The 26,680-nt window shown below is 45.7% G+C and overlaps 2 protein-coding genes across 4 annotated transcripts; one reads left to right on the forward strand and one right to left on the reverse strand.

The window, feature by feature from the left end:
• Nucleotides 1-883: 883 nt before the first annotated feature.
• cryz (crystallin, zeta (quinone reductase)) lies at nt 884-15,035 on the reverse strand. 3 transcript variants are annotated; one of them, XR_004611346.1, is made up of 10 exons: nt 14,829-15,034; nt 8,533-8,685; nt 7,420-7,583; nt 6,291-6,342; nt 4,786-4,935; nt 4,565-4,666; nt 3,688-3,783; nt 3,445-3,591; nt 1,225-1,304; nt 884-1,001 (listed from the first exon to the last, which is right to left on the reverse strand). XR_004611346.1 is itself a non-coding variant. In XM_034555789.1 (9 exons), the coding sequence occupies exons 1-9, from the start codon at nt 14,934-14,936 to the stop codon at nt 1,334-1,336; spliced, it is 1,038 nt and encodes a 345-aa protein (XP_034411680.1). In that variant the 5' UTR covers nt 14,937-15,035; the 3' UTR covers nt 1,291-1,333. The 3 variants fall into 3 exon arrangements, 2 of the variants coding, with proteins under 2 accessions (XP_034411680.1, XP_034411681.1); XM_034555789.1 differs by lacking the exon at nt 884-1,001 and having other exon boundaries at nt 1,291-1,399; nt 14,829-15,035; XM_034555790.1 differs by lacking the exons at nt 884-1,001; nt 1,225-1,304 and having other exon boundaries at nt 3,335-3,591.
• Nucleotides 15,036-15,862: 827 nt separating this feature from the next.
• Nucleotides 15,863-26,546, forward strand: dars2 (aspartyl-tRNA synthetase 2, mitochondrial). Its single transcript, XM_034556235.1, has 17 exons — nt 15,863-16,289; nt 17,519-17,618; nt 17,948-18,014; nt 18,130-18,231; nt 19,235-19,330; nt 19,430-19,553; nt 21,532-21,578; nt 21,777-21,883; nt 21,982-22,051; nt 22,581-22,760; nt 23,004-23,111; nt 23,275-23,337; nt 24,128-24,280; nt 24,380-24,598; nt 24,695-24,805; nt 24,888-24,963; nt 25,349-26,546. Exons 1-17 carry the CDS (start codon nt 16,121-16,123, stop codon nt 25,582-25,584), a joined length of 2,028 nt encoding a protein of 675 aa, XP_034412126.1. The 5' UTR covers nt 15,863-16,120; the 3' UTR covers nt 25,585-26,546.
• Nucleotides 26,547-26,680: the final 134 nt, after the last annotated feature.

Below are 26,680 nucleotides of genomic sequence, written 5' to 3' on the forward strand. Positions count from 1 at the left end.
CTATAGGTTTTCTGACAGATCCAGACTCCCCAGGCCTTCGAGGTCTTTCAGAGGAAAGGAATCAGAGCCCAAACTGGTGAGCAAGTTCCCCTCTAGCTTCAGACTGCGCAGGGCCTTGCTACCTTTGAACCAGCCACCTTGATCTGAATATCAACACATAGAATTGAAGGAAACCATACAGACTTTATTCAGCTGTTGTATATACAGATGCATGTAGTTCTCTCTAAGTAAAAGAAGCGAAACGTAATTATCATGACTGCGTCAATAGCATTTTCTCTCATCCACTGGATCACCCAAATTATTTAAATACGTCATCCATCTATAACCAAGTCTTGTTTCAAATATCTTCCCAGATATGCTGCATGTGTTCCCTGAGGCGGTGCCCACCATGCTGATGAGGTTGTAGCCCAGGGTGAGCACCTCTAGCCGGGTTAGATTGGTCAGAGCGCCCCCCTGCAGGGCCTGGCTGGTCAGGAGGTTGTGGTCCAGCAGCAAGGTGTAGAGGAGCGGCAGGTTTCTGAAGGACTGTTTCCCCAGCACTGAGATAAGGTTGTGACTCAGACCTGGAAGAGTGACAGATATACTTATAGTTCATACTATTCATGAGAGAATAATGGCAAAATGCTAATTACTCATGTAATGTCACAAAAATAAATGCACAGACACACGCACGTACTGACGGCCCTATGACTGTAACGTTGCTGAGGTCAGACAGTGAGGCAGGCTGGACTGTGGCGATGGAGCCTTCTGTCAGCAGTAGTGCCTGGGTTGTGTCTGGAGCATCTGGTCACACACGCAGTTAACACAGACAGTACAGTCCTGTAAGCACATGCGGTCGTGTGGGTGTGTGTGTGTGTGTGTGTGTGTGTTACCGATAATGTGAGCCAGTCTGTGACAGATGAGGGCATCTTCAGAGCAAACCACACAGGAAGCAGGGCATGATGGGACAGGGGACACACGCTGGGCTCTGATGACTGACAGTAGCAACGTCAGGAAAATGCCTGCAGATAAATTAATATTTTCCGCAAATTAACTTTAGCCTGACTCAACTTGCACACAGTAAGGCTTGAAACAGCATCAAGACTTGTCCTCACTAAAAGCTCATCTTCTTTCAACGCAGGTCCCTGTTAAACAATATTACTTCCCATTTAGCTTCCTGTACTGTACAGTCTCATTTGTTTGCGATGAAACTGATGATGGAAATCCACTTTGTACAGAACTTACTGGTCATGTTGTGTCACAGTAACATCGTGATGAGGTAGCATCTCTTCCATGGAGCTTTAACCCGCTGCATCAGTCATGATCTGATTGGCCAAAGAAAACTTCACAATAATCACTTCTCTTCAGCTCCATGCAGGTAAGTGTAGACTTCAGCGCCACAGGGCCCGATGTTCATGTCCTATGTTCATAGATCAAAAGCAACAAACAATACCCTCATCACCATGACCATCATCATCTCCAACCACAACATCAGTGCTTTTCGGCTTTCCGTACAAAATGCTTGTGTCATACTGTTTATGAAAAGCAATGGATCCCAGCAGTGGTATTTTTATTCTAAAGAGCATACATTTAAATGTTCCATGCTTTGCTAAAAGTAAATGTCATACTAAATGGTCTTGGCTAAAGATTGACAGGAGCAAATTGTGATGTCATTAGTTTGTAAAGATTAAAGAGAAATGTACTTGAACTCAGATTGCTGGGGGCCTTCTGGAGCCCTATCAGAGACCTCAGCGTGTCCTTGGAGCAAAGTCTGTAAACCTCCATTGTCACGTGTGTACACTGTTAGTTGCTAGGCAAACAAACAGGGATACACGTGTTGTCAATGAACTGACGTGTGTGTAGTGGGGGGAGTAAGCAGACTGATGGATGACAGCCAGACTTTGTAGCAGAATGAGGCCTATCATGTTTCTGCTAAAGCTCTTTTCCTAATGGACTTACCTCTGGTGAGCAAATACGAGTTACTCCACAACAGTAGCAAATGTTTTCATTAAATCCACAAACCAGAGTGGATGGACAGAATGTGAACATGACCAGAGAGCAGAGCATGATGGTTTTATGTGCCTACAGACTTTCAGCAATTTCATCTAAAGTGTCGCTGTAGAAAACAACACGTGAAGTCACATACAGCTGCCCCTAAACCTGCAGTACGAAGTGATTCAGCATTTCAAGTAATCATTTTGAAAATGTTATTGAATCAAATGTGGACATTTTGCATGTCTTTGTGGTCGTTTCGTGTCTTTGCAGTTGTTTTGCACCTCTTTGCCATCGTTGCATGTTTCTCTCAGGCATTTTGCTTGTGAAGCCTTTAGCTTTAAGCTCAACACTTCTAACCTTGTGTTTGCTCCTCCAAGGCTGTGTAGCAAGAGATCAGGTAGCATGGGCCGTGGTGTGTCTTTGGCCCGTTATAAGGGATCCCACTGGTCTTCTTCTAGGCAAGACCCACCTTGTGCAGCATTCAAGCGCTAGGATTGGCCAGGGGTCCATGCTCGCCAAGGTACTGGTGACCTGATTTGTTCTGGTCCTATCCCCTACCAAAGGGCTCTATCCTGACCCTAACTACTCAATGCCTCACTTTAACCAATTGTCTTTGCCTCAACGAGCTACGCAGGGCGGGTCATGCCAAGAAGAGCGAGTGAGTCCAGCCCTGGTTTACACTAGATGTCTGACCTTAGAAATCCTGACTCACGAAAACCATTCCATTAGTATGTCTCATTGGACATTAAATTGAAATGTTTATTCGTATGTATTTCTTTTCTCTTATGCCCAATCAAAAACTATAACCTCATCCTATTTGACTGATCCCCAGCAAGCGAGTGCCACATATTTCAATAGAGGAGCAAGATAAACGCACAGCTGACTAACAATCCCCACAATAAACAAGAAAGCACCAGAACATGAGGACCTGTTTTCTTGATTTGCTTTCAGCTTTAGTTTCTGAACATCTGCTGTTTACTCCTAAACCAGAGAAATACCGATCATAGTGCAGGGTCATTAAAAAACCCAATACAAAGTGCTCACCTGGTGACACGGTACACTCCATTGCCGTAATAATCCATAAGAATGATCTGACGAACCCTGGCACAGTGGGCTGGAGGGAGACTTAAACTGGGAGCGACATTATTTACCGGTTGCCACAGCGCTGAAGCAGATACAGTGTGTGTCTAGCTTAAGTTACCGGGCCCTCTGGAGCATGCTCAGTAGAGCCGGCTGTCACCTGAGAAGCCCAGATGTCTTGTTTGACTCCTCTCAGATATGAACCTTTTTAGTCCTTTCTATTACTTCCTCTTACCCAAATGTCAATGTGCTTGATTAGGATCACAAAAAGATTCCAACATGTCTTTATTATTTTATTTATTTGTATTAACCTTTGTTTGCTTGCAAGACTCTTTCCTCTTTCTTTCCCCTATTATTTATGCTATGATCACATCATCAAATGATTAGGACCTTCTTTCCAGCAGCCCCGGGACACTCAATGATGTCATGGTGAGCCTGGGCAGCCTCGGCGAGCGGATACTGGGAGCCCACGACCGGACGCAGCCAACCAGCTTCCATCCCCGCGTAGAGTAGTGCCGCACACTCCTTGTTATCCTCCTGTGAGAGGAGGGAGGGATAAAATGTACAAAACATGTATTTTAACAATCTGGAGCATTGCATCAGGACGGCTTGTGTGATGCCACTGCTTCATACCAGCGTAGCGAAGGACAGGACCACTCCTATGATGCTGCTCTCCTTCGCCATGGTGTCTCTGGGGTTGATCTCTACAGAGCCTCTGGAGCCAACGATCTAGAATAAAGGAGAAAGAGAGATGTATGAAGTGATGTCCTGCAACGAGCTACACTGGGATACAGCTTCCCCTCTAGGCAGTGTGGCCGAGCTGTGATGCTACAGAGCTTTAGAAATCTAGGGGTCGTATTAAAAAACATCCTTGGGCTAAAGGTAACAGTAAAGTAGCTCCTAACTGGTGGAAAAATAAAGTCTGCGTCAGCCCTAACTTTTTGGTCTGAGAGTAATTCACAAGGCATTTTAGCGCTAAAAGTAGCTCCTCATTCTGAGGGAAGTTGGATGAAGTGTAGAGGACTTCAGAGTCTACGTTTGAATTAATCTCATTTGTTCCTTGCTCCCACTCTCAATCACTGCCACTGTCAACCAATCACTTTGGACATAGTATTCATAAAACATGATGTCATTCGTTGAAACCGGGTTAACCCCACCCCTTCTTTTAGCTTAAACGGTTTCTCAGTTCCTTAGTAAAAGTATATGCATTTCTGGGCTGATCTTAAAGGGACCTTTCACCCAAAAAATCCAAAGTACTAATTTTACCTCTTAACTTAAGTGCAATTTATTGATCTGGATTATTTGGGTGTCTCTACGGCCGATATCGTCAAAACGAGACCACTCACACCAAAACCATCTAGCCTGATACCATAGGCAAGAGAAAGAAAATATGGATTTCTTTTATTTTGGAGTGTCCTTTTAAGAGGAAACTGTTTCTTAGGAACTTTTAGTGCCATTTATGAGAGGAGATCCTTTGAGGATACGGCCCCTGGACGTCTGTGCTACTGACCGTAACCCGTCCTCCCATGGCCAACATCTGGAGGTCTTTACTGAGGTTAACGTTTGACAGCATCTCCACTATCACGTCGATGCCTCTGTCCTCTGTAGCTTCCTAGAAAAAAAACACGAACACAATATTCCTCTAACCACTAAAACACCCGACAGAACCAATCAAAGCTTTTTCTTCAAGAAACGAAGAATAAAATGTTTAAATGCGGTGTGTGTGCGTACCATGATTTTGCCTGTGTAGCCCTCTTCACTGTGATTAAAGGCCAGGTGAGCTCCATTGCTGAGGGCCAGCTTCAGTCCCTCCGGTGTCCCTGCCGTCCCAAACACCTTGAGACCCAGAGCACGGGACAACTGGCACGCTGCCACACCAACCTAAACATGTGCGCAAACATGTACATGCAATGAGGATGTGGAAACCATTTATATTTGAGAAAAAAAATATATATATATATATATATATACACACACACACAGGACTGTCTCAGAAAATTAGAATATTGTGATGAAGTTCTTTATTTTCTTTATTTTCTGTAATGCAATTAAAAATCAAAAATGTCATGCATTCTGGATTCATTACAAATCAACTGAAATATTGCAAGCCTTTTATTCTTTTAATATTGCTGATTATGGCTTACAGCTTAAGAAAACTCAAATATCCTATCTCTAAATATTAGAATATCATGAAAAAGTATACTAGTAGGGTATTCAACTAATCACTTGAATCGTCTAATTTACTCGAAACACCTGCAAGGGTTTCCTGAGCCTTGAAAAACACTCAGCTTGGTTCAGTAAACAAAATCACAAGTATGGGGAAGACTGCTGATCTGACTGCTGTCCAGAGGACCATCATTGACACCCTCCATCAGGAGGGTAAGACACAAAAAGAAATTTCTCAAAGAGCAAGCTGTTCACAGAATCCAGTGTGAAGTTCCCACAGTCAGTGATGGTTTGGGGAGCCATGTCAGCTGCTGGTGTTGGTCCACTGTGTTTCATCAAGTCCAGAGTAAATGCAGCTGTGTACCAAGAGATTTTAGAGCACTACATGCTTCCGTCTGCTGAAAAACTCTATGGAGATGAGGATTTCATTTTCCAGCATGATCTGGCACCTGCCCACAGTGCCAGAACCACCAGTAACTGGTGTACTGAACATGGCATTACTGTCCTCGATTGGCCTGCCAATTCCCTTGACCTGAACCCCATAGAGAATGTGTGGGGTATTGTGAAGAGGAAGCTGAAAGACACCAGACCCAACAATGCAAATGAGCTAAAGGCCGCTATTGAAGCATCCTGGGCATCCATAACACCTCAGCAATGCCACAGGCTGATTGCCTCCATGCCACGCCGCATTGATGCAGTAATCCGTGCAAAAGGATTCCCAACCAAGTACTGAGTGCATTAATGGACATTTTCAAATGTTTAATTTTGTTTTGCTGTTATAAATCTTTTTTTTTTTACTTGGTCTGAGGAAATATTCTAATATTTAGAGATAGGATATTTGAGTTTTCTTAAGCTGTAAGCCATAATCAGCAATATTAAAAGAATAAAAGGCTTGCAATATTTCAGTTGATTTGTAATGAATCCAGAATGCATGACATTTTTGTTTTTTTAATTGCATTACAGAAAATAAAGAACTTTATCACAATATTCTCATTTTCTGAGACAGTCCTGTATATATATATATATATGTATGTGTGTGTATAAAATTAGAAAATAAACAAAAATGGCACCCCTCCACTGGCTCCATGGATGAGGACGGTCTCTCCAGCTTTAGCGTGGGCTCTGCAACACACAACCTCAGTTAAATCACACTTTTGTCATAACACCTGCGATTAACTGGCTTGTTTAAAAGGCCCAGTCGTGTGTTGTTCTATAGATTTGTCATGTTGTAAACAAATACCATTAAAAAATGCTTCACAAATACAGATCGTTATTTTCATGAAGAAAAAAAAAAAGGCTTAACAATTTGGTAAAAGAGGAGCTGTATACTAGTTTTTAACTAGGCAGCAACCACTGAAAATTCAAGCCAATGCCAACATGCCTTCTCTCTACTGACCACCAGGGGGCGACTCCTCTGGTTGTATAGAAGTATATATAAAATGACTCTACTTCTCTTGATTTATTCCCTCAGTAAACTTGAGTTTATGGTCTCAATCTCTAGTTTCAAGTCTTCTTCAATACAGCATGATGTTCATTTAGTAAATTGTGGTCCATTTACAGAGTCAAACGGACCATAAAGCAGGGTATGCATTAGGGCGGGGCTACAAGGTGATTGACAAGTCGGCTGTCTGTGTTTTCATCTTACTAGTTTAACCCTTTCACAGTGTGTTTTTAGATCATGAAAGTAAATTGTAACATTTTGGTCATCAAAAAAATCTCATTTAGTGTTTATTTGGTCACCTTCTTGTGTCACTTGTGGTTTCAAAAAAACAAAGATGGCGACGGCTAAATGCTACGCTCAAGGCTTCAGGACTGCAGTCCACAAACAAACGGGTGACATCACGGTGACGACGTCCCCTCCTTACATACAGTCCATGCTTTTAAACACGCATTACTCAAACAGGAGAAAATGGTGTGTTTGTTGTTTTTCAGCATTTTCATGTTCTAGTGGAAGATGGTTCCAACTTAAAACACTGAATCACAGTGCACATAACTTATACAACCACTTTAAAAAGGGAATTCCTTACGAAGTAACTTTCAGTGCACTTGTGCTGGAGTTGGTGGCAGCAACATTTTAAAAAACACATGCAATCTCATTTAACGCTACATTAATTGATCTTTTTCCCCACTTGGGGGAGTTGTTTTGATGTTATGGCCCAAGTGATGTGAAAGAATGCAGGTTGAGAGCTGTGGTCTTACTTGTGAACCAGAGCCCTGTAGGCGGTGAAGTAAGGGATCCCCACGGCTGCACCCTGGGGGAAGGTTAACGCGTCGTGCAGCTTGTGGACACACTGGTCGGCTGCCACGGTGAACTCTGCATAACCTCCGGTCTCTGTCGCCATGGTGAACACCCGGTCTCCTGCCTGGAGGACACACAGGGGAATGGATTTACTGCAGTTGCATTCTGTCAAAGTATTGAAACCGTGGATAAGCTTGTTTGTTGTCAGCTTTCAGAATAAAATAATTTAGTTGGGTGTCATCCTGTGCCACGAGCTGCCAGTGCCAATAGTTATCACAGGAGTGCCACTAGATGTAAGAGCTGACAGAATGAAATTAAGATATTTAGAAAAATGACATTGCAGTCATCAATAAAAAAAAAAAAGCAGTTTGATACAATGTCAGTGGAAGTTGTGATTTTAAGTCACTGCTCTGACTAGTGGTGGCACCCGTTACAACTATTGGCACCCACTGACACCCAACTATATATAAGAAGAGGACAAGTGGAGAGATTATCAGACTTATATTAAGAAAAACTAATTCTAACATTTAGGCATAAACACGTGTCAGTTGTCACAGCAGATGCCACGAAAAAGTGAAAAACATGTCATTCATTACTGCAGCTGATTATCTATGACTATTAAAGTAGACCAATAATTAGTAAAGACTGCAATTGTGTTGCTTTTAGTAAAACAATATTCATTATAGTATAGCAGTATTATATATTGTAATTGAGTATAAAAAGGGCCACATTATCTATCTGTACACTTAGGTATTGAAAAAAGAAATGCCGCAGCTCCTCTGACTGAACTACAATCCATACTATGATCATAAAACTGGTTATTAAGATGTACCAATGGGTGTTCCCAGGAAATGTGGCTCCGTCTACTCAGCTTGGCAGCTTCTTTTTTTATAATTCTTTATTCAACAATTGCACATTTAAAATTCCCTACTTGAAAAAGTGCAAAATACATTTAAACTAACATGCCAGTGTCGTTCTCTTGCCGATAACTGACGCCTGCCACTGTCAGTATTCACACTCGCTGTCTGTCTGATTGATTGGACATTTCTATTGGTTTTATTTTTTACTCAGACCTTTAATGCGGTCACACCTTCTCCAACCGATTCCACCACTCCAGCTACGTCTGTGCCCGGTGTGTACGGCAGGGGGGGCTTACGGGCGTACGTCCCAGCCCGGATGTACGTTTCCACGGGGTTCACTCCACAGGCATGGACACGGATCAGGACCTGTGGCAGAGAGAGACATTGTGACTAGAGCTGTGGAAGGGTGATGATGGGGACACTAGATATCAAGAGAAAAATGTCAAGCACACCACATGATACATGTTTTCCCAGTTCAATTGCTCAGCAGCTCAATGTAATCCTTATAGATAACAATATCTAATATGAATTGCTTTTAAACAATTTTGACACTTTGATTGCCATTCTGTGGACGATAAACCCCAACACAAATGTACATTAGTAACCATGTTTATCCATTATTATCTTTCAAAAAGGTGAAGCCCGGTCTACTAGGCCAGCACCAGATTAAAAGGACTTATCAGGAAAGTTGGGCCTGTGTTTTGCACGTAAAGACTAAGTTGGTGATTGGTTTCTGGGGTTTAACGTTCAGTCCGCTTTACAATAGCACTGGGCTTTTAAAGGGCCTAGGAGCTGTACTGTTATGTCACTTATACAGTGACGTGCGGTGAGGTTTGTGGCTGGTGAAGAACTGACTTTACAAATAGACACACACGCACTTGTGCGCGCATAGCAATTCCACAATTCATACTCATGCAATACAAGTAGGCCACACAGCCTAATGCAGTGTATGCATGGTCCTACCTTTACTTGTAAATAAAGTCCATTCGTCCATCCTTCTGGACAAAAACATCTGTAACTTTGCTGTAAAAGTTTTTGTCTTCTTTTAAAAGTCTCTCCATCTCAATGGAGACTATTGCCAGGGATGGAAGTCGTCCTTGGTCAGTCTGATTCAGACTGTGTCAGGATCTGTAGTGTTGTTTCGTGTTTCCTGTCTTATTTTGAAGTCCTTGTCTCTCGTGTCCTCTGTTTCTCTTCACTTCCTGTCCCTGTGATTGTCTGCCCTGTTCCTGATTGTTTCCTCCTGTGTCCAATCACCTGCACCAGCCCTCTGTATTTAAGTCCTGTTCATGTCATTCCCCTTTGTCGGTTCGTCTTGTCTAGATCGTGGAAGATCTTGTGTGTAAGACTGTTTTGGAACCCTGTTTTGGAATCCTGTTTAGCAATAAAAGTTGCTTTTCCATCGTTGACGGCGTTTGGGTCCTGTGTTTCAAGCTGCACATAACAGAACGAACCGACCAAAGATGGACCCAGCCTACAACCCCTTCGAAGGGACCCGCTTGGCCTATGGGGGCCCTCGTAGCCTCCAGAAGGGGAACTACAACCCCCATAGGGTCTCGGCACCAAACCCATTCGAAGGAACCCGCTTGGCCTATGGGGGCCCTCGTAGCCTGCAGAAGGGGAACTACAACCCCCATAGGGTCTCGGCACCAGACCCCTTCAACGGGACCCGTTGGGCTCGTAGCCCCAGTGGCAGAGGTCACGCAGGCCCAGCCCCAGAGTGGGGGGCGCAAACCTCTGGACCGCGTCGTTGGAGGGTTCCGGCTGCCGCCTCTGTGCCGCAGACTACTCCGGTTCCCGCAGTCGCCTCCGTGCTGCAGCCCTCGCCCGTTCCTGTTGCCGCCTCCGTGTTCCGGCCAACCCCAACTTCCTGGGACCTATTGGACTTCCGGCCGGCCCTTGCTTCCTTTGCCTTATCCCAGGACGCTTTCCGGGACATGATGGAGTCCCTCCGAGCGTTAGACATGGTCCTGCTTCGGCCGCAGTCTACGCCGGTTCCTGCAGACGCTGCGCCGCAGTCAATGCCGGTTCCTGCCGACGCTGCGCCACAGTCCACGCCGCAGTTCCGTGTTCCGTCGGCGCCCCAGCCGAGTCCAGCTCCCCGTGTCCCGTCGTCGCCCCGGCCGACTCCAGCTCCCCATGTCCCGTCGGCGCCTCGGCCAATCCCAGCTCCTCGTGTCCTGTCGGCGCCCCGGCCGACTCCAGCTCCCCGTGTCCTGTCGGCGCCCCGGCCGACCCCCGCTCCTCGTGTCCTGTCGGCGCCCCGGCCGATCCCAGCTCCTCGTGTCCCGTCGGCGCCCCGGCCGACCCCAGCTCCCTGTGTTCTGTCGGCGCCCCGGCCGACCCCAGCTCCTCGTGTCCTGTCGGCGCCCCGGCCGACCCCCGCTCCTCGTGTCCTGTCGGCGCCCCGGCCGACCCCCGCTCCTCGTGTCCCGTCGGCGCCTCGGCCGACCCCCGCTCCTCGTGTCCCGTCGGCGCCTCGGCCGACCCCCGCTCCTCGTGTCCCGTCGGCGCCCCGGCCGACCCCAGCTCCTGCTGTCCCGTCGTCGCCCCGGCCGACTCCAGCTCCCCGTGTCCCGTCGGCGCCCCGGCCGATCCCAGCTCCCCGTGTCCCGTCGGCGCCCCGGCCGATCCCAGCTCCTCGTGTCCCGTCGGCGCCCCGGCCGACCCCAGCTCCTCGTGTCCCGTCGGCGCCCCGGCCGACCCCAGCTCCTCGTGTCCCGTCGGCGCCCCGGCCGACCCCAGCTCCTCGTGTCCCGTCGGCGCCCCGGCCGACCCCAGCTCCTCGTGTCCCGTCGGCGCCCCGGCCGATCCCAGCTCCTCGTGTCCCGTCGGCGCCCCGGCCGACCCCGGCTCCTTGTGTCCCGTCGCCGCCCCGGCCGTCCCCGGCTCCCCTTGTCCTGTCGCCGCCCCGGCAGACCCCGATTCCCCGGGTCACGTCGCCGCCCCGGCAGACCCCAGTTCCCCGGGTCACGTCGCCGCCCCGGCCGACTCAGGCTCCCTGTGTTCGGTCGCCACCCTGGCCGCTTCCTTTGACACGACCTACGGCTCCAGAGCCCGGTTCCCCTGAGCCCGGTTTTCCGGAGTCCGTCTGTCCGTCTGGTGACCGTCCTTCTGCCCGTCCCCCGGAGCAGGTCTATGTGCCTGGTGGCCATCCTTCTGCCCGTCCCCCGGAGCCCTTCCGTCCGCCTGGTGGCCGTCCTTCAGCCCGTCCCCCAGAGCCCTTCTGTTCACCTGGTGGTCGCCCTTCTGCCCGTCCCCCGGAGCAGGTCTATCTGCCTGGTGGCAGTCCTTCAGCCCGTCCGCCTGGTGGTCGCCCTTCTGCCCGTTCCCCGGAGCAGGTCTATGTGCCTGGTGGCCATCCTCCTGCCCGTCCCCCGGAGCCCTTCAGTCCTCCTGGTGGTCGTCCTCCGGCCCGTCCCCCGGACTTCTTCTGCCAGGCTTTTGGTCCCGCCTCCGGCTCCCCTCCACCCACCCTGGGGGACTGTGTTGGGTCGTCTGGAATCCGCCCCTTGAGGGGGGGGTTATGTCAGGATCTGTAGTGTTGTTTCGTGTTTCCTGTCTTATTTTGAAGTCCTTGTCTCTCGTGTCCTCTGTTTCTCTTCACTTCCTGTCCCTGTGATTGTCTGCCCTGTTCCTGATTGTTTCCTCCTGTGTCCAATCACCTGCACCAGCCCTCTGTATTTAAGTCCTGTTCATGTCATTCCCCTTTGTCGGTTCGTCTTGTCTAGATCGTGGAAGATCTTGTGTGTAAGACTGTTTTGGAACCCTGTTTTGGAATCCTGTTTAGCAATAAAAGTTGCTTTTCCATCGTTGACGGCGTTTGGGTCCTGTGTTTCAAGCTGCACATAACAGACTGTATGTTTGGAGTCTTTTCAGAGCAGAGAATGAGCTTTCCACCGACACTGCAGAAGCCGGTAGAGTGAGCGCGACCAGCTCAAGTAACTTGGTCGCCTCAGGAACAGTCCGCATCAGATCCTTCTGAACCAAGAAGCGGAGGAGCTCTCCATGGGACTTGCATTCATCCCTCACCGTCTGTGAGCTGTAGAGTCCGATGAGGTCAGCCTTTAGCCGGACGAAGTCGAAGAACCTGTCGTATTTCGACAGGCTCTGCAGTTTCATCAAAGTGTCGTGATAATTCGTTCCATTTTTTACAATCGACCAAACCAAGGAACGCCAGCTCAACGAAATGATCAAATCTGGCTTTCAGTTGAACACTGATATTGTCCAGGATGCTATAAAACGTGAGTTCCCTCTCATCTCGGAGTCCGGCTGCCTTCTGACCTCGGACCCCATTGGTCGTTCCCAGCGTGGCGCATCTCTGCTCAAACCTCATGTAGTCCTGCTTCTGGTGTGCCATGAAGCCGATCGCCTCGCGGATCCGTGCGTGGCAAAATCCAAGTCCATCACTTTGTTTTGCAGGAATCTAAAGAGGGCATTGGTTTCACTGGAAATGTCCTCATATGCCATCAAGAAGAAACACGTTGATGTGTTTAACAGCCAGCGCTCATACCCGGCGGCCATCATAAGGGTGTCAAGTCCCAATGGTCTGGCTGTTCGCTCATAACCCGGAACGCGGCGCACAGATCGGACTGGTGCGCGCTTATCGTCTGCAGCACCCTGGAACCTCGGCTCCATCTCGCGGGCGCCGCTTTTGGTGACCGTTGCCTCACGACGTCATCCAATAAGTCGATGCGCTTCGTGGACTGGCTGAAAAACGCCGCCAGTCCCTCAACCGTTTTAAAGAAAGCTCTACACTCGGGCACGCGTTTAGACGAGCGCAGGAGCTCCGATGGCGTCACAGCTGCTACGTCATAAGTGTAAGCCACCAGCTTTTCGACACACTTGTATTTCTCCAACAGTCCCAAGACGTGCTCGGCTAAAGCCGGGGCTCCTCTGTCGTCGCTTACGTCATCAAATCCCAGAAACGCCTCCCTGACGTCACTTTTAACCACATAGCGCAGAACCACAGAGAGCTGGGCTCTGGCGATGAGCCCCGTCGTCTCGCCTACCTCGACGGCAACAAACGAGGCCGCATTAATCTCTTTCTGTATGTCATTTCTAATCACTTCACCGACCGCTTCAATCAAATCGCTCCGCATTCCGTTCAACGAACCGGAGAACACAGCGGACGTCTCCAGGTGTCGCGCTAATCGTTCATCTTTCTCCGCCAACGTGTGCAATAGCTCTACGTAGTTGCCTCGATTAGCAGTCGAGCCCTCGTCGCTCCCAACAAACGCCAGCTCCTGTTTGGCGAGGAATCAGGTGGCGTTAATGAGGTCTTTCAGAAGCTCTCGGTTCTCCTTCACCTTCTCGTTGTGGACGCTGACGTACAGTCTCCGCTGCTCGTCCAGAGCCACTTCTATCGTTGGGTCTCCGAAGGTTTTCAGAGCAATTTGGCTTTGTATGTGAGTGGTCGACAGCTCGTGTTTGCCGAGGCTCCTCGGGAGGTTCTTCAAGTCGCAGAAGCCGGATTGAGTCCAGACGTTGTGGCACGTCGAGAACAACAGGCAGGGGAAGCAGAAGAGGCGGTTTGTGGCCGCGCAGCCGCACAGCCAGTCTGTGCCCGTGTACCACTCCGTCTGGAAAGAGCGAGTGATCTTCGGCCCGGTCATTTGAACCAACGCGGTGAGCCTCGGCGTTGGTCTCCCGTTATGTATCACCTCTCGCTTGGATTCAAAGTCCAGTTCGGAGAAATGTTGAAGCTTTGATATGTAGTCGTCCATTTTAGCGGCCAAAGCAAAATATAAGCCGAAGAACAAGAGAAGCGTAGAATAAGTGTCGAAGAAGAGCAACGTCAGAACAGGCATAAACCGGACCAGTGCGGTACAGAGGTACTGTTTGCCTACCCTCTGCGTGTTTGTCCGATCAGCAGGACTAAATAGGTGAAATACACTACCTGTTCTATGGTAAGAAAGGACATAAAAGTGTCTACAAATATTGCAGTGGTGACAAACAATGAGAAAGCTAAAGGCACGGGATCAACCCAGTTTGTGAGGGATTGCGCAATCTGAGATGAGGCACAATTCCATTCAGTTTAATTTCAGTTTAAATCACAAATTTGCCTCAGAGGGCTTTACAATATACGTACGACATCCCTGTCCCAGGACCTCACATCGGCTCGCGTCTCCTCGCGTTGAACAGGGCATGCGCAAATTCAGCAATTTTTGATTTTAAAAATGATTGGAATAATACAGAAATTATATTTCTATCAGTATTTGTTTTTTTACTTTGATGACCCTTCACCTGCCTCACCTGACCGCACTTTGGACTTACACAAGTTACGCAACTAAAACAATGTACAGTTTGAGAATTATGTATGTAATAAAAATGACAGTCATCAAAATATTAGTGATAGCAATTGGTTTTACATCCAAATATATTGTCGGTAAGCTTCCCGACACTGCTCTTACACAATAAGGACAGTTATTGCAGTTGTTTGTTAGTTTTTACTCTGGCTGAACTTCCCCCTGTAGACTGGGTGGTTTTGATCTACTCGTCTTCCTCACCTGTCTGTGTCCGGGCTGTGGTGCCGCCACATCCGAGCAGAGTCGGAGCACCGACGGAGCTCCAAACTCACTTACTCTCACGGCTGTCATCAGCCTGCATCCCGACATTTCTGCGCGCAACTGCGGGAGAAACGCACTCGCGGAAGTCCCACTCTCAACGCGCTCGAGCCCAAGACGTGGGCGTGCAGCTTCTGCGAGTTCACAGATACAACTACATGCGCAGCGGCGCCGCCTTCTGGATCTTCTGGAGTGTACTGCAGTTGACAGGTTTGATAAAGATGAATAATAATAATAATAATATAATGCGGAGTAATGTAGCTTTTTTAATATAAGAAAACAACATGTATTTCTTCATTTTTTTTATTGCAATTTATTTAACCAAGAAAAGCCTCATTGAGATTAAAAATCTCCTTTACAAGAGTGTCCTGAAACATTTAAACGCACTTAAGCCAAAAGGGAATAATGGACCTCAGGACAGACCTGTTAATCAATGAGTACAGTTTGAAGTGGAAAATGAAACAACAAATATATCGTCACATCCTGAATTAAAGTATTTTAGACCAGCCATCAAATTAAACAGTTCTTTTGAGCTTTACGATTTTCTCTGGGTTTTTTGGGTGGTTGTAATGCTGGACAACTTGTAATTGATATGATCCCATCAAAATGCAGTGCTTTCTTAAAAAGCTCCACGTTTGGATTTAACTACACATGCTATGAAATAAAAATGTCCTTATTTTCAATGCAGTTATAAGACTCAGTTTTGTAACCATTTGTATTCAATTATCCATTCTTATGTTTGTAATTATAGTGTCCATTGTATGGCTTTTTGTTGTGGTAATATTGTTGTATTTTGAATTCACTTCATAAAAAGGACACACATACTCATTTCACATCATCGTGGTAATACGGAAATATATAAACACATCTTGACGATGTCGCCCAGTTGATAGCCGATTTAAAATCGATTATGTTGCAGATAGACTGATTTGGTCTAGGCCTCCATCACAACGTCACATCCGTTTGCGTATCGTCGACTCCCAAGCCGTGTGGATGGGCATTGAGCTCACGTGCTGAGCAACAGAAAAGCCCATCCACGTGCCTAGAGAGCCGCGAAACAATGCGCAACCAGGAAGCCGGTCAGTGAAGTCCGGGTCCCCGTGTTAGCGCCCTCATGGTGAAGTACAGTGTCGGTACATAAGAAGCGCTCGCTCGCACGCGCCCTTTGCAACCCGCAGAACACGCGCTGACCGGGCGCTTTAGTTAAACGCCTCGCGCTGTGCTCACACAACAACATGGCGACAAAGAGCATGTATGTGCTGCGGAGGGTGCTCGGTGGACTCCGAGCTCACACGGTTTGGCACCAGAGCTCGACCTCACGTCAAGGACGCCCACCGTCGAGACCTCAACTCAGACACCTGAGCTGCTCACATCCGGTCTGCGATTCAAGGACCCCCATCACAGGTACGGTGAAGAGCCCTCTGGCTGTAGCTCATACCGACTGGGCACGGACAGTGGCTCTCATCAGGGTCCAGGATGTGCACGAGCACAATAATGACAAGTGGTGTTTAGTTAGTCCAACATTGTAATCATGAATCACTTGTTTGAGCTTTACTCCAGTAGTTCATTCATACTAAATACACAAACGGTCTGAGGTGATGCCAATAACATCAACGGACGAATACTCTTTTTCCTTCCTTGCTTGGGAAGGTTCCTTGACTGCTTTAAAGACGCTGAAGTATCTGAGGAAGGCCTTTGTAAGAGCATCCTCCTCCTTCCCACAATTCTTATCAATCGCAGCAACAACATTTAAAGGAACACCTGTGTCATTAACATCATTGCATAATTAGGTAGCCTTTTGTATTTGCAGATTGTGTTATTTTAGCCCCGCCGTAGTGTTTCATAAGTCCCTCACATCGTTATATTATCTCATGGCATTTTCCAACAAGGTAAAGGAAAAGTAGTTAGGAAAAGACATAGGACGTAAGTATTTTTGACTATTCGACCACAGCCAATGGCTCTCTTTAAGTGTCGGTGAGCCAGTAGGGCCAACATCAGGACCTGGTCCAAGTGGAATGCAGCCGTTGTTAATGAATGTAGTGTATGTCTACTGTAAAACAGGTCTATGTAGTCTGATATAATCACAATATGCATTCATAATAATATGTATATGCTCAGAGGTATAACAAATGCATTGACATCACATGAGCTAATCAAACTTATGTTGAAAGCAACAAATTGCGCTCGCAATTTGTCATTTTGTAGGCTTGCTTGCTTGGAGTCATTGATTTGACACCACCTTCTGTTTCATGGATTGTGGAGGTCCATTCATACATTGTCATATTCATGTAATGTGTTTATGCAACTCTGTAATGCTGTTCATTCTGTACACATGGCATCTATTGCATCTGTCCATCAGGGAAGAGGGATCCTCCTCTGTTGCTCTCCTGAAGGTTTCTTCCCTTTTTTTCCCTGTGAAAGGTTATTTTTGGGGAGTTTTTCCTGATTCGATGTGAGGTCCTGGGACAGGGATGTCGTATGTGTACAGATTGTAAAGCCCTCTGAGGCAAATTTGTGATATTGAGCTATACAAAATAAACTGAATTGAATTGTTAATTGGAAACGTGTAGACAATGACATCATATGACCACACTCATCGTCCAGTCACAACTTTCACCTTGTTCCTCTTCCAGGTCCCAGCAGTCTGTCGTTCAGGAGTCACACCTGTGGAGAGCTGAGTTTGGATCATGAGGGAAAGACGGTCACTCTGTGTGGCTGGGTCCAATACCTCAGGTATTATTCTGTCACTTCCGACGCCGAGAGGTCCCAGTTTACCTGCAGAGGATCCCCTAAGTCAGTAGGGTTCAACCTATGGGGACCATGCACGTCTGTACGACATGTTATTCCAACCCACTTAATGGTTGACGACATTTTTCAGTCTGGATCAGAGACTGACACATCACTGTTACATTTTAATCCTACACTTCCTGTGACCGTACTGCACAAAAAGAGGAAACGTGCAATTACATTCATGTTACGACTTAGATGGTTGCAGATTTGCATGTTTCGCACCCTTGGTCTCGCACAAACGAGTATTTTAACCACGTTTCTGCCTCCAACAGGCAGGACCTGTTTGTCATCCTGCGAGATTTCAGTGGCTTGGCCCAAGTTCTGATCCCTCAGGAAGAAGTAAGGATGACAACAATACACGTGCCATGTAGCTCTCTCTGGTTTAGGTGGCCGCTCAACTCAAGAAGTTGTTTCACTCGTGTATAATCTTCTGTTTTTTCCCTGTGTTTTGAAGTCTGCGAGCCATTTGAAAGCAGCGCTGTGTGATCTCACAGCCGAGTCTGTCGTCAAGGTTACGGGAACAGTCAGAAGACGCCCAGCGGGGCAAGAGAACAAGGTGTGTTTGTGTGTGACATTAAAATCCCAACTGGCTGTCAAGAGCAGGACCCCTTATTCATATGAGGAAATTCAACAGGGGGGGGGGGGGGGGGGGGGGGTGTTGAACATGTTTTTACTCTATTGAACATCTGTGTTCACTTGTAAACTAACCGTAGTAGCTTAGACTTTGTCAGAACAATAAATCTGAACTAATAATTTGCCAATTTAAGCGTTTAAATGCCAAAGTGACAACAAATCCATCAAAGAAACAAAGTGAATTACACATTGTTATGTGTACTTCCCTTTTAGGTATGCATTACTATGCCATAAGGAAATGGGAATCTTAGTTAAATCACAATTATTTAGCTTTTTGTCTCTGACAACTCAATGAATTGTTTCTTTATTAGTGTCCAGCAGAGAGCAGCATAGAAATGTCAAACCCATTATGCAGAGAGGTGAGAAGGATTCTTTTGTGTTGCGTCAGCATTCCTCGCTCTGAGAGACGGACGCTTTTATAACGAGCAGGTTTGACCTTTTCTGCACAACCGAGGAATACAATAAATCAGCTCAAGTTTATACAAAATTCTGCTGCAGGAGTGCTGACTGAGACCATATATTAAAGCGTTTAGTTTGATCATGATTTAACTTTTAAAGCACATTGAAGTGCTTGGGATTTGTTCAAAGTGTAAAAAGAAGAAAGGAATTATTTTATTTTAATTATGAAATAATATACATGAATGAGAAATACACATGATAATGTGTATAGTATTTAACGTTATTTCTTTGTGTTATTGTCTGAAGCCTAACCACTTGGACCACATGGGAGTGCACAGGAACAAGAAGCCAACAATCTATTTCAGGGAACCTCTTTAATCACTCCATAGATTACATAGAATCTCTGTAATCAGCTGAGTTTTCAAGGTATTTTTCAAGAGCAGTCCTAAACTTTGGTGCTTGGCAGAGTCGTCGTTTGTGGTCCAGAGTGCTCCATCCTCTCATTCTGCTGCTCTCTTCACCAACAGGGGATGCCAACGGGAGACATAGAGATCCTGGCTGAGGGCGTGGAGGTTTTTAACGTGTGCCGGAAGTTGCCTTTTGAGATCAAAGGCTTTGTCAAAGTAAGTCGACAATTTCAATTTCAAATGTTCATGCAAGTGATGTGACTTATTATCGTTGTTAATCGTGAACGATTGTGTTTCTGTTGTGTAATTGGACAGACATCTGAGTCTCTGCGGATGCAGTATCGCTACCTGGACCTGAGGTCTTCTCGGATGCAGAAGAACCTCAGACTGAGGTCTCAGCTGGTGATGAAGATGAGGGAGTACCTCTGTAATGTGCACGGTGAGGAGAGAGGGATCACCTGCTTTTTTCCAGACAAACATTTTGGCAGGTTGCCCATCGATTATCTGGCTAATTCTGATCTGATTTGCTTTTATTAATAAGTTCCTTGAATGTTTTTCATATACAAAACGGATGGGGGAAAAAAGTTTGAGATTATAATTTTTTCTTTTTTCATTTTTTTAAGTATTTGTTTTAATTCTCATTTTGGCTCCAAGAGGCAGACATGCACCACTACCCGATGTTCTAAATAAGACTAAATGCCCTCGTGTTTTCTTCGAGGTGAGTTTTAATGTCTCCATGCACTTTAAACACGAGCTACAGATATTACAGATATTTCTGTCATGTCATTATTTCGGCTAGAAATGTATTTTAATCTGCAGCTACAGTATCTGCCTCCAGGGAAAACTTTAACGCTTTAGAACATACAGTGGTACACTTCAGCCTCTGGTGGCCAAAATGAGTATTACAACAACAAACACTTGATCCTGGCAAAACTGTTTGTTTTTTACCCATTTCACCGATGGAAAAAAAAACGCTGAGAAAGATTATCTTGACATTTTTTTTGTTTCACCCTAAGTCATGAATAGGGTGAAACAGGTGAATACAGGAGAGAAAACTATTTAGATCATATTTAGAAAAGGGATTAGTAGAATAGTTTCTTTTCTCACTTTCAGGGCTTCCGTAGGAAATCCCATGAAATCACTACACACAAATGGCATAATAGTAGTTATTAAAATGGTAGAATCCTATGGGGTCAGATCAGTCTCAATAATTGCAAATGCACACAGAGAGACTTACAAATGCAAACACAAAGATTTACAAATGCGCACAGAACAATTTACAAATGCGCACAGAACAATTTACAAATGCGCACAGAACAATTTACAAATATGTTCGATTTACAAATGCACACAGAAGGATTTACAAATAAATTAGACTCACAAATGCACGCAGAACGACGTGTCTGTGTTTATTTGTCAGTCGCAGTGCATTTGTTTGTGGATTCTTCACATACGTGTGTGGATTTATAAGACTCCCCTGCCGTGGCTAGATCCGCAAATGCATTTTTTTAAAAACAGACCTATCTGTAGCCAATCAGATGTCGCCCTCATTTTCAACCAATCACATGAGCGTCATTAGCTTTATTTGCGCCTTAGAGGGGCGTGGCTTATTTCCATGGCTTTACTCCGTGGAAACAGTTATAACTTCCGTCATCCACTATTTCTGCTTTATACTTGTTGTGGACATCCCATAAACGTTGGAACATCTAACGCCCTCGTGTTGGGGTTCATAACATTAATATCATATTTATATATTTATACATAACATCACAGCTCTGTGACTTTCATCAACGACGTCTGAATGACAGCGGGCAAACTTTTTCGCTTCGCTCTATTCGCGTCATTCGTGCCGCGCCAAGATTTTCTACAAGATTTACAAGATTATACCGAACTTTCAATGGCTTACAACAATGGGGGAGGGGTGTACATTAATTGTGTATCCCTCTGCAAATTGCGCAACTGTAACGCTGGCAGCCCGGTGGGGAGGGGAGGGGGAGATGCGCTCATGTGATTGGTTGAAAATGAGGGTGACATCTGATTGGCTACAGCTAGGTCTATGTTGAAAAAACGCTTTTGCGGATCTAGCCACGGCAGGGGAGTCTCATAAATCCGTACACACATGTGAAGAATCCACAAACAAATGCAGTGCGATTGACAAATAAATAAACACAGACACGTCGTTCTGCGTGCATTTGTGAGTCTAATTTATTTGTAAATCCTTCTGTGTGCATTTGTAAATCGAACATATTTGTAAATTGTTCTGTGCGCATTTGTAAATTGTTCTGTGCGCATTTGTAAATCTTTGTGTTTGCATTTGTAAGTCTCTCTGTGTGCATTTGCAATTATTGAGACTGATCTGACCCCATATAATCCAGGTCCTCACTGCTGAAGCATGTCTATTTCTTTGCCGTTTGAAGGTTTTGTGGACGTGGAAACTCCTACTTTGTTTAAAAGAACACCCGGGGTAAGAAGGTCCTTTATCATGTAACAATTACGACAAGGAGCCAAAGTCACTTTGACCGTTCTTAAACAAACATTCTGAAATTTAAGAATTTGTCTCCAAGCTGCTGCATAATCATTTTGAGAAAAATACATTTTCTCTTAAAATGTAGGAAACGTATACAGCCTGTGCTTCCCTCAGACTCATTCTTTTGTTTTTCAGGGAGCCAAAGAGTTTGTGGTTCCGTCCAGAGAGCCAGGCCGGTTTTACTCTCTGCCCCAGAGTCCACAGCAGTTTAAACAGCTGCTAATGGTGGCTGGTATAGACAGGTGGGTGCAGGCCTGAGCACAGGAAAATTAAACTGCTGTCCAGTGCTGGTCTGACTGACATTTGAACTTGTCTTTCTTCATTGTTTTCACGGTGGCAGGTACTTCCAAATGGCTCGGTGCTACCGAGATGAAGGCTCTAAACCGGACCGGCAGCCGGAGTTCACCCAGGTAACGTGGAGGCAGAATGGGGAAAACCCACTTTTTTTAATCTTGTGTCTTATCTGCACTTTTTTTATAGTGATTTGTGCTGGAACTGAAATATTCCATTTTGACCCGGACTAGGCTAGATCAGTGAAATTAGGTATTTATTCCAATACTGGGAAACGTACTGGGGTAACCAAAAAAACTGTTTCCTGACTTTTTAAAACTCCTAATTACAACCTCGTCACAGTTCTATACATCTTTTTTAACTGGTGCTGGATTGAGTAGCTCAGGAAATCATAAGAATATCAAAGGAACGCCAACAAGCATACATGACGTCTCATAATATGACATAAATCTTGTGCAACATTAAAAAACAAGCATCATTTTTGAGAGATAATGTTTCTTGTTCCTTTAGTCTAGATGCTGACTTTGGTTTGACTGGTCCTGTTTTTTTGACCCAGGTGTGATTTGCTCACGGTCCTGGTGTTGACCTGGACTTAGCGGGCTGGTTTCTCAGTTCCTGACCGATGTCTTCTCTCTGTGTCTCTCTCAGGTAGACATAGAAATGTCTTTTGTGGACCAGGCAGGCATCCGGTCCCTGGTCGAGGGTCTTTTACAGTACTCCTGGCCTGCAGAGAGAGGTGTCCTTACGGCCCCTTTCCAAACCATGACGTATGAAGAGGCCATGAGGGACTACGGTGTGGACAAGCCCGACACCAGATTCAGTATGAAGGTGGGATGTTGGCCGGGTTTATTTCTTAATGTCACCTAGATGACTTGATATCACGGCTCCTTCTGCAGGAGAAAAGAATAAAGGCCATTACATGACTGTTACTACTGTTCTAACATCAGTGGTTTTAAGATCAGACCTAAATATTTAAATAATGGCTCTTCTGAGTATGAATATGTCATTGGGACCAGCTGTGTATTTGGCTGTTTAAGCACACGCGTCTGTCTTTTCTGTCTGTCTGTCCAGTTGATCGACCTCGGCCAGGTTTTCTTATCCACGGAAATCGAGTTCCTCAGATCAGCTTTGAGCCAACCGGGAGGCTCCGTCCAGGCCGTCTGTGTCCCGAGTGGAGCAGTGAGACCCAAACCTGGTTTTCCTGTTTTAAAAAAAGAAGTCTATCGGAGCATGCTGGATGAGAACCATAAGCTGTCGCATCACAAACAGAACGATGCTTGAGAAGTAACAGATTTGCTGATATCTGACTAAATGATCCTCTCTGTCTTGTGTTTGACCACAGAAACTGTTTGCTGGGAAAGATTTGGAAGAACTGAAACAAACAGCCCAGACTCAGTTCGGCCAGGTCGGTTTGTTTGTCCTCTTACTTTCTCCCCCTCTATTGTCTTGGGATTGTTTTGTGACATCACCATTTCATGTGACACCAATTTCTTGTTTTGTACTAATGAGCCCTGTGGCAAATATGACCTTTGAAGCATACACAGTTTAAGTGGCTTCAAATCTGCATTTCTTGTTAATATTGATTATTTGTAACTTAAAAAAAAAAAACTCAGTCAAAGTTGCAAAACATCTTAAAGGGATAGTTTGTCTGTGGAGAAGTAACTCATACAACCACGTTTAAAACAATCCAGAGTATGACTACAGTAGATGGCGTTTGGAGGAACAGACAGGAATATCATCACAGGAGCTAATTATTGTTCTGCTGGAAAGAAATCTATCAGTTGAAGTGAACGCTATATTTAGAATATACTCGGCAATCCATCAAATAGCGGTTAAGAAATTTTACTCCAAACTACACATGTTAATCTGGTACGAGAGTCATTAAGATTCATCATCTGGGAACCATGTAAATATAGTAATCCATCCATTCAATTTTGACGTATTAGTGTGGACCAAAGCGATGGGCCGACATCCCCATCCTTAGAGCCCCGCTGCTAGTGACTTACATTAATCCTAATGTAAAAAGATGGTGGTATGATGGCAGTCCAAAATCACCGCCACTATCCATCCATCCCGTCAAACCCCTCTGTCCGATGCGTCTGAAACAAAAGAAGAACTCCAGCATCACAAAGGTTGCAGTATTTTCTCATTGTGTCCTTGTCCGTTTTCTTCATGTGGGTATGTTTTGTCCCCAGGAGCTCAGCGTGGTGCTCGTCAAGGCGGACAGGACATTGAAGTCTCCCCTGAAGAAGCTGCTCTCTGTCTCGGCCACAGACGAGCTGCTGCAGAAGACCGCAGCCAAACCCGGAGACCTGCTGCTGCTGGCAGCCGGGTCCCTCCACTCTGTGGTAGGAGACTCGCTGACGTCAGGGGGAAAGTTATACACATGACATGAATATATATTAATTCCATCTCTCCATCTGGCCTTTCCGCCGCTCTGCTCGCAGCGCCCCTTGCTGGGTAATCTCCGTCTGCGGTGTGCGGCGCTCCTGGAGTCACGCGGCGCGTCAGTCCGCGACCCCTCAGCCCTCCACTTCCTGTGGGTTTTGGACTTCCCCCTCTTCTTGCCCAAAGAAGAGGATCCGGAGCAGCTGGAGTCAGCCCATCATCCATTCACTGCCCCACTGCCCGAGGACACGCAGCTACTCCACACAGATCCACAGAAGGTAGTCACGAGACTCGCTTCTTATTTTAGTGTTTTTTTCTACTCATTTTTGGAACGTTTAGAAATAATCCTACATGTCACGTGGGATGCATTCCAGGTACGTGGTCAGCACTACGACCTTGTGTTGAACGGCTGTGAGATTGGAGGAGGCTCCATCCGCATCCACAAGGCCTCAGAGCAGCTTCACGTCCTGGAGAGTGTCCTCAAGGTCAGTTCTATGCCATGACCACTTTGGAATCATGATGAATAAATGACTGGCCATAACTTTATGATACCTGTGTCCGCTGCAGGAGGACCCCAGTCTTCTCTCTCACTTGCTGGAGGCTCTGGACTCCGGAGCTCCACCACATGGAGGCATTGCTCTGGGTGAGCTTGACTCTGCACTTGACCACAGCCACTGAGCTAGTTTAACGAAGTAAAAACAACTAAAGTGTATTTTTACAGGATGCTCCCTTTAGCAAAAGTGACCAGCAAGAAGAATATCAGTAAATCTGGGACCACATTACAAGTTGTACACTTCTGAAATATAATGAGCACAAATAATAATAATTATGAACACAATTTCATTATTAAGTTAAGTTTTAGAGTGAATTTTGATTGGGTATAAAAAATGTTTTCATTGTAGAAAAAAAGTCAATCGCAAACCCCCGGACTCTCTTCAGCAAACAAGCTCAACACCTGCTACCAAATGTAGCCAGTTAGCTCCTGTTTTTTCTGTCGTTTTAATGCTCTTCCTTTATTGCTTTTCTAGGTTTGGACCGGCTGGTCTCCATCATGGTCGGCGCTCCCAGCATCCGGGACGTCATCGCCTTCCCCAAGTCGTTCCGGGGTCACGACCTCATGAGCTGCGCCCCTGACTTTGTGTCTGAGGAGGAGCTGAAGTCTTACCACATCTCTGTCAAATGGCCGGCAGAGCGAGGAGCAGGAGAAGGGGCGAAGCGAGGAGATGAAGAAGGAAGCGATAAGGAGACGCCCAGGAAGGGGTGATACCTTGTCAGGTAGCAAAGGTTAGAGAGGACAAGGAGACAAGCAGCTGTGAAAACATCTGACAGCCGGCCGGCAGACGTGAGGATGTGGTGATGCTGTGGCTGCATCTCAGTACTCTGTCACTTTCAAATTGAAGAGAAAAAAGGGAGCAGCAGACATTATGGAAATCTGAAAAATAAACTTGTTGAACAAAGTCTCACAGAGCTAACAACCCTAACAGGTTTATAGATACTGAAGCTCTGTTGTGGTGCTCAGACCAATGCTTCATACAATCTTTAATAACAGAATGTTTTATATGAACAATTTCCTCAATTTAAGGACTTATGGCTCTACTGACTCTAAAGAGCTGCTTATTTTGTATTGGTTTGTGTCCCACAATGAAGCCAAAGATGTTGTTCCAGACAGTGTTTCACCTTGATAAGTACGGTATAAAAATCTGGAGAAACCTCTAACTGTAACATCAACAACCTTTGTGCTGTGTAAAAAATAAATAAATAGAAAAGCATTTTAATTTTCAGCTGAAGCTAGTGTGAGATGGGTTATGTGAAGGGATTGTAACACAACGAGTGAGTATTGCACCCAACACATGATGACTTCTGAAGTTACTCATTTGGAACAAACACCATCACTTCTACAGCAAAAAAAATGTTTAATGTACATATGATTGTTTCCATGAGACAGACTTGGAAAATGTGAGCCGCTACTTTCATATCATTCAAGTTTGCACGGGATAAAGAGAAATTAATGTTGGCTCATTTTAGAAACCGCAGATAGAAAATGTCAAATTAAAGTAGGGCTGCATTTAAAACCTGGTTTGAGTACTCCTGATTGATGAAGCATTAACCAAAATGAGACGCAGACAAGGATGTTCACTTCACGTGGAAATGTATGAGCTTCTAGTTTTCTGTACACGGACAGATTCACTGAGGCTTTGAATTCAATAAAGAAGGGGGAACGTGTAATTTTCTATATATATATATTTTTTTTTTTAAACATGCACTTCATTAAGGATAATCACTATGCATCTTAAAATAATAACTAAGTAAGTCAGAGGTTGAAAGAGAACCCTTACTGTCGAGCCCTGCTATGTATAAAT

This window comes from Cyclopterus lumpus, chromosome 17 (assembly GCF_009769545.1).
Source record: "Cyclopterus lumpus isolate fCycLum1 chromosome 17, fCycLum1.pri, whole genome shotgun sequence".
Classification (NCBI taxonomy): Eukaryota; Metazoa; Chordata; class Actinopteri; order Perciformes; family Cyclopteridae; genus Cyclopterus; species Cyclopterus lumpus.

Coding starts and splice junctions, on each gene's coding strand:
- cryz (XM_034555789.1), bottom strand. CDS start 14,936: ATGTCGGGATGCAGGCTGATGACAGCCGTGAGAGTAAGTGAGTTTGGA. Junction 4,667..4,785: donor GCTACACAGGCAAAATCATG/GTACGCACACAC, acceptor TTTTTTTTCTAG/GAAGCTACAGAGGACAGAGG. Junction 3,592..3,687: donor TCCTGTCCTTCGCTACGCTG/GTATGAAGCAGT, acceptor CTCCTCTCACAG/GAGGATAACAAGGAGTGTGC.
- dars2 (XM_034556235.1), top strand. CDS start 16,121: ATGGCGACAAAGAGCATGTATGTGCTGCGGAGGGTGCTCGGTGGACTC. Junction 16,290..17,518: donor TTCAAGGACCCCCATCACAG/GTACGGTGAAGA, acceptor TTCCTCTTCCAG/GTCCCAGCAGTCTGTCGTTC. Junction 23,112..23,274: donor TCTGTGTCCCGAGTGGAGCA/GTGAGACCCAAA, acceptor GTTTGACCACAG/AAACTGTTTGCTGGGAAAGA.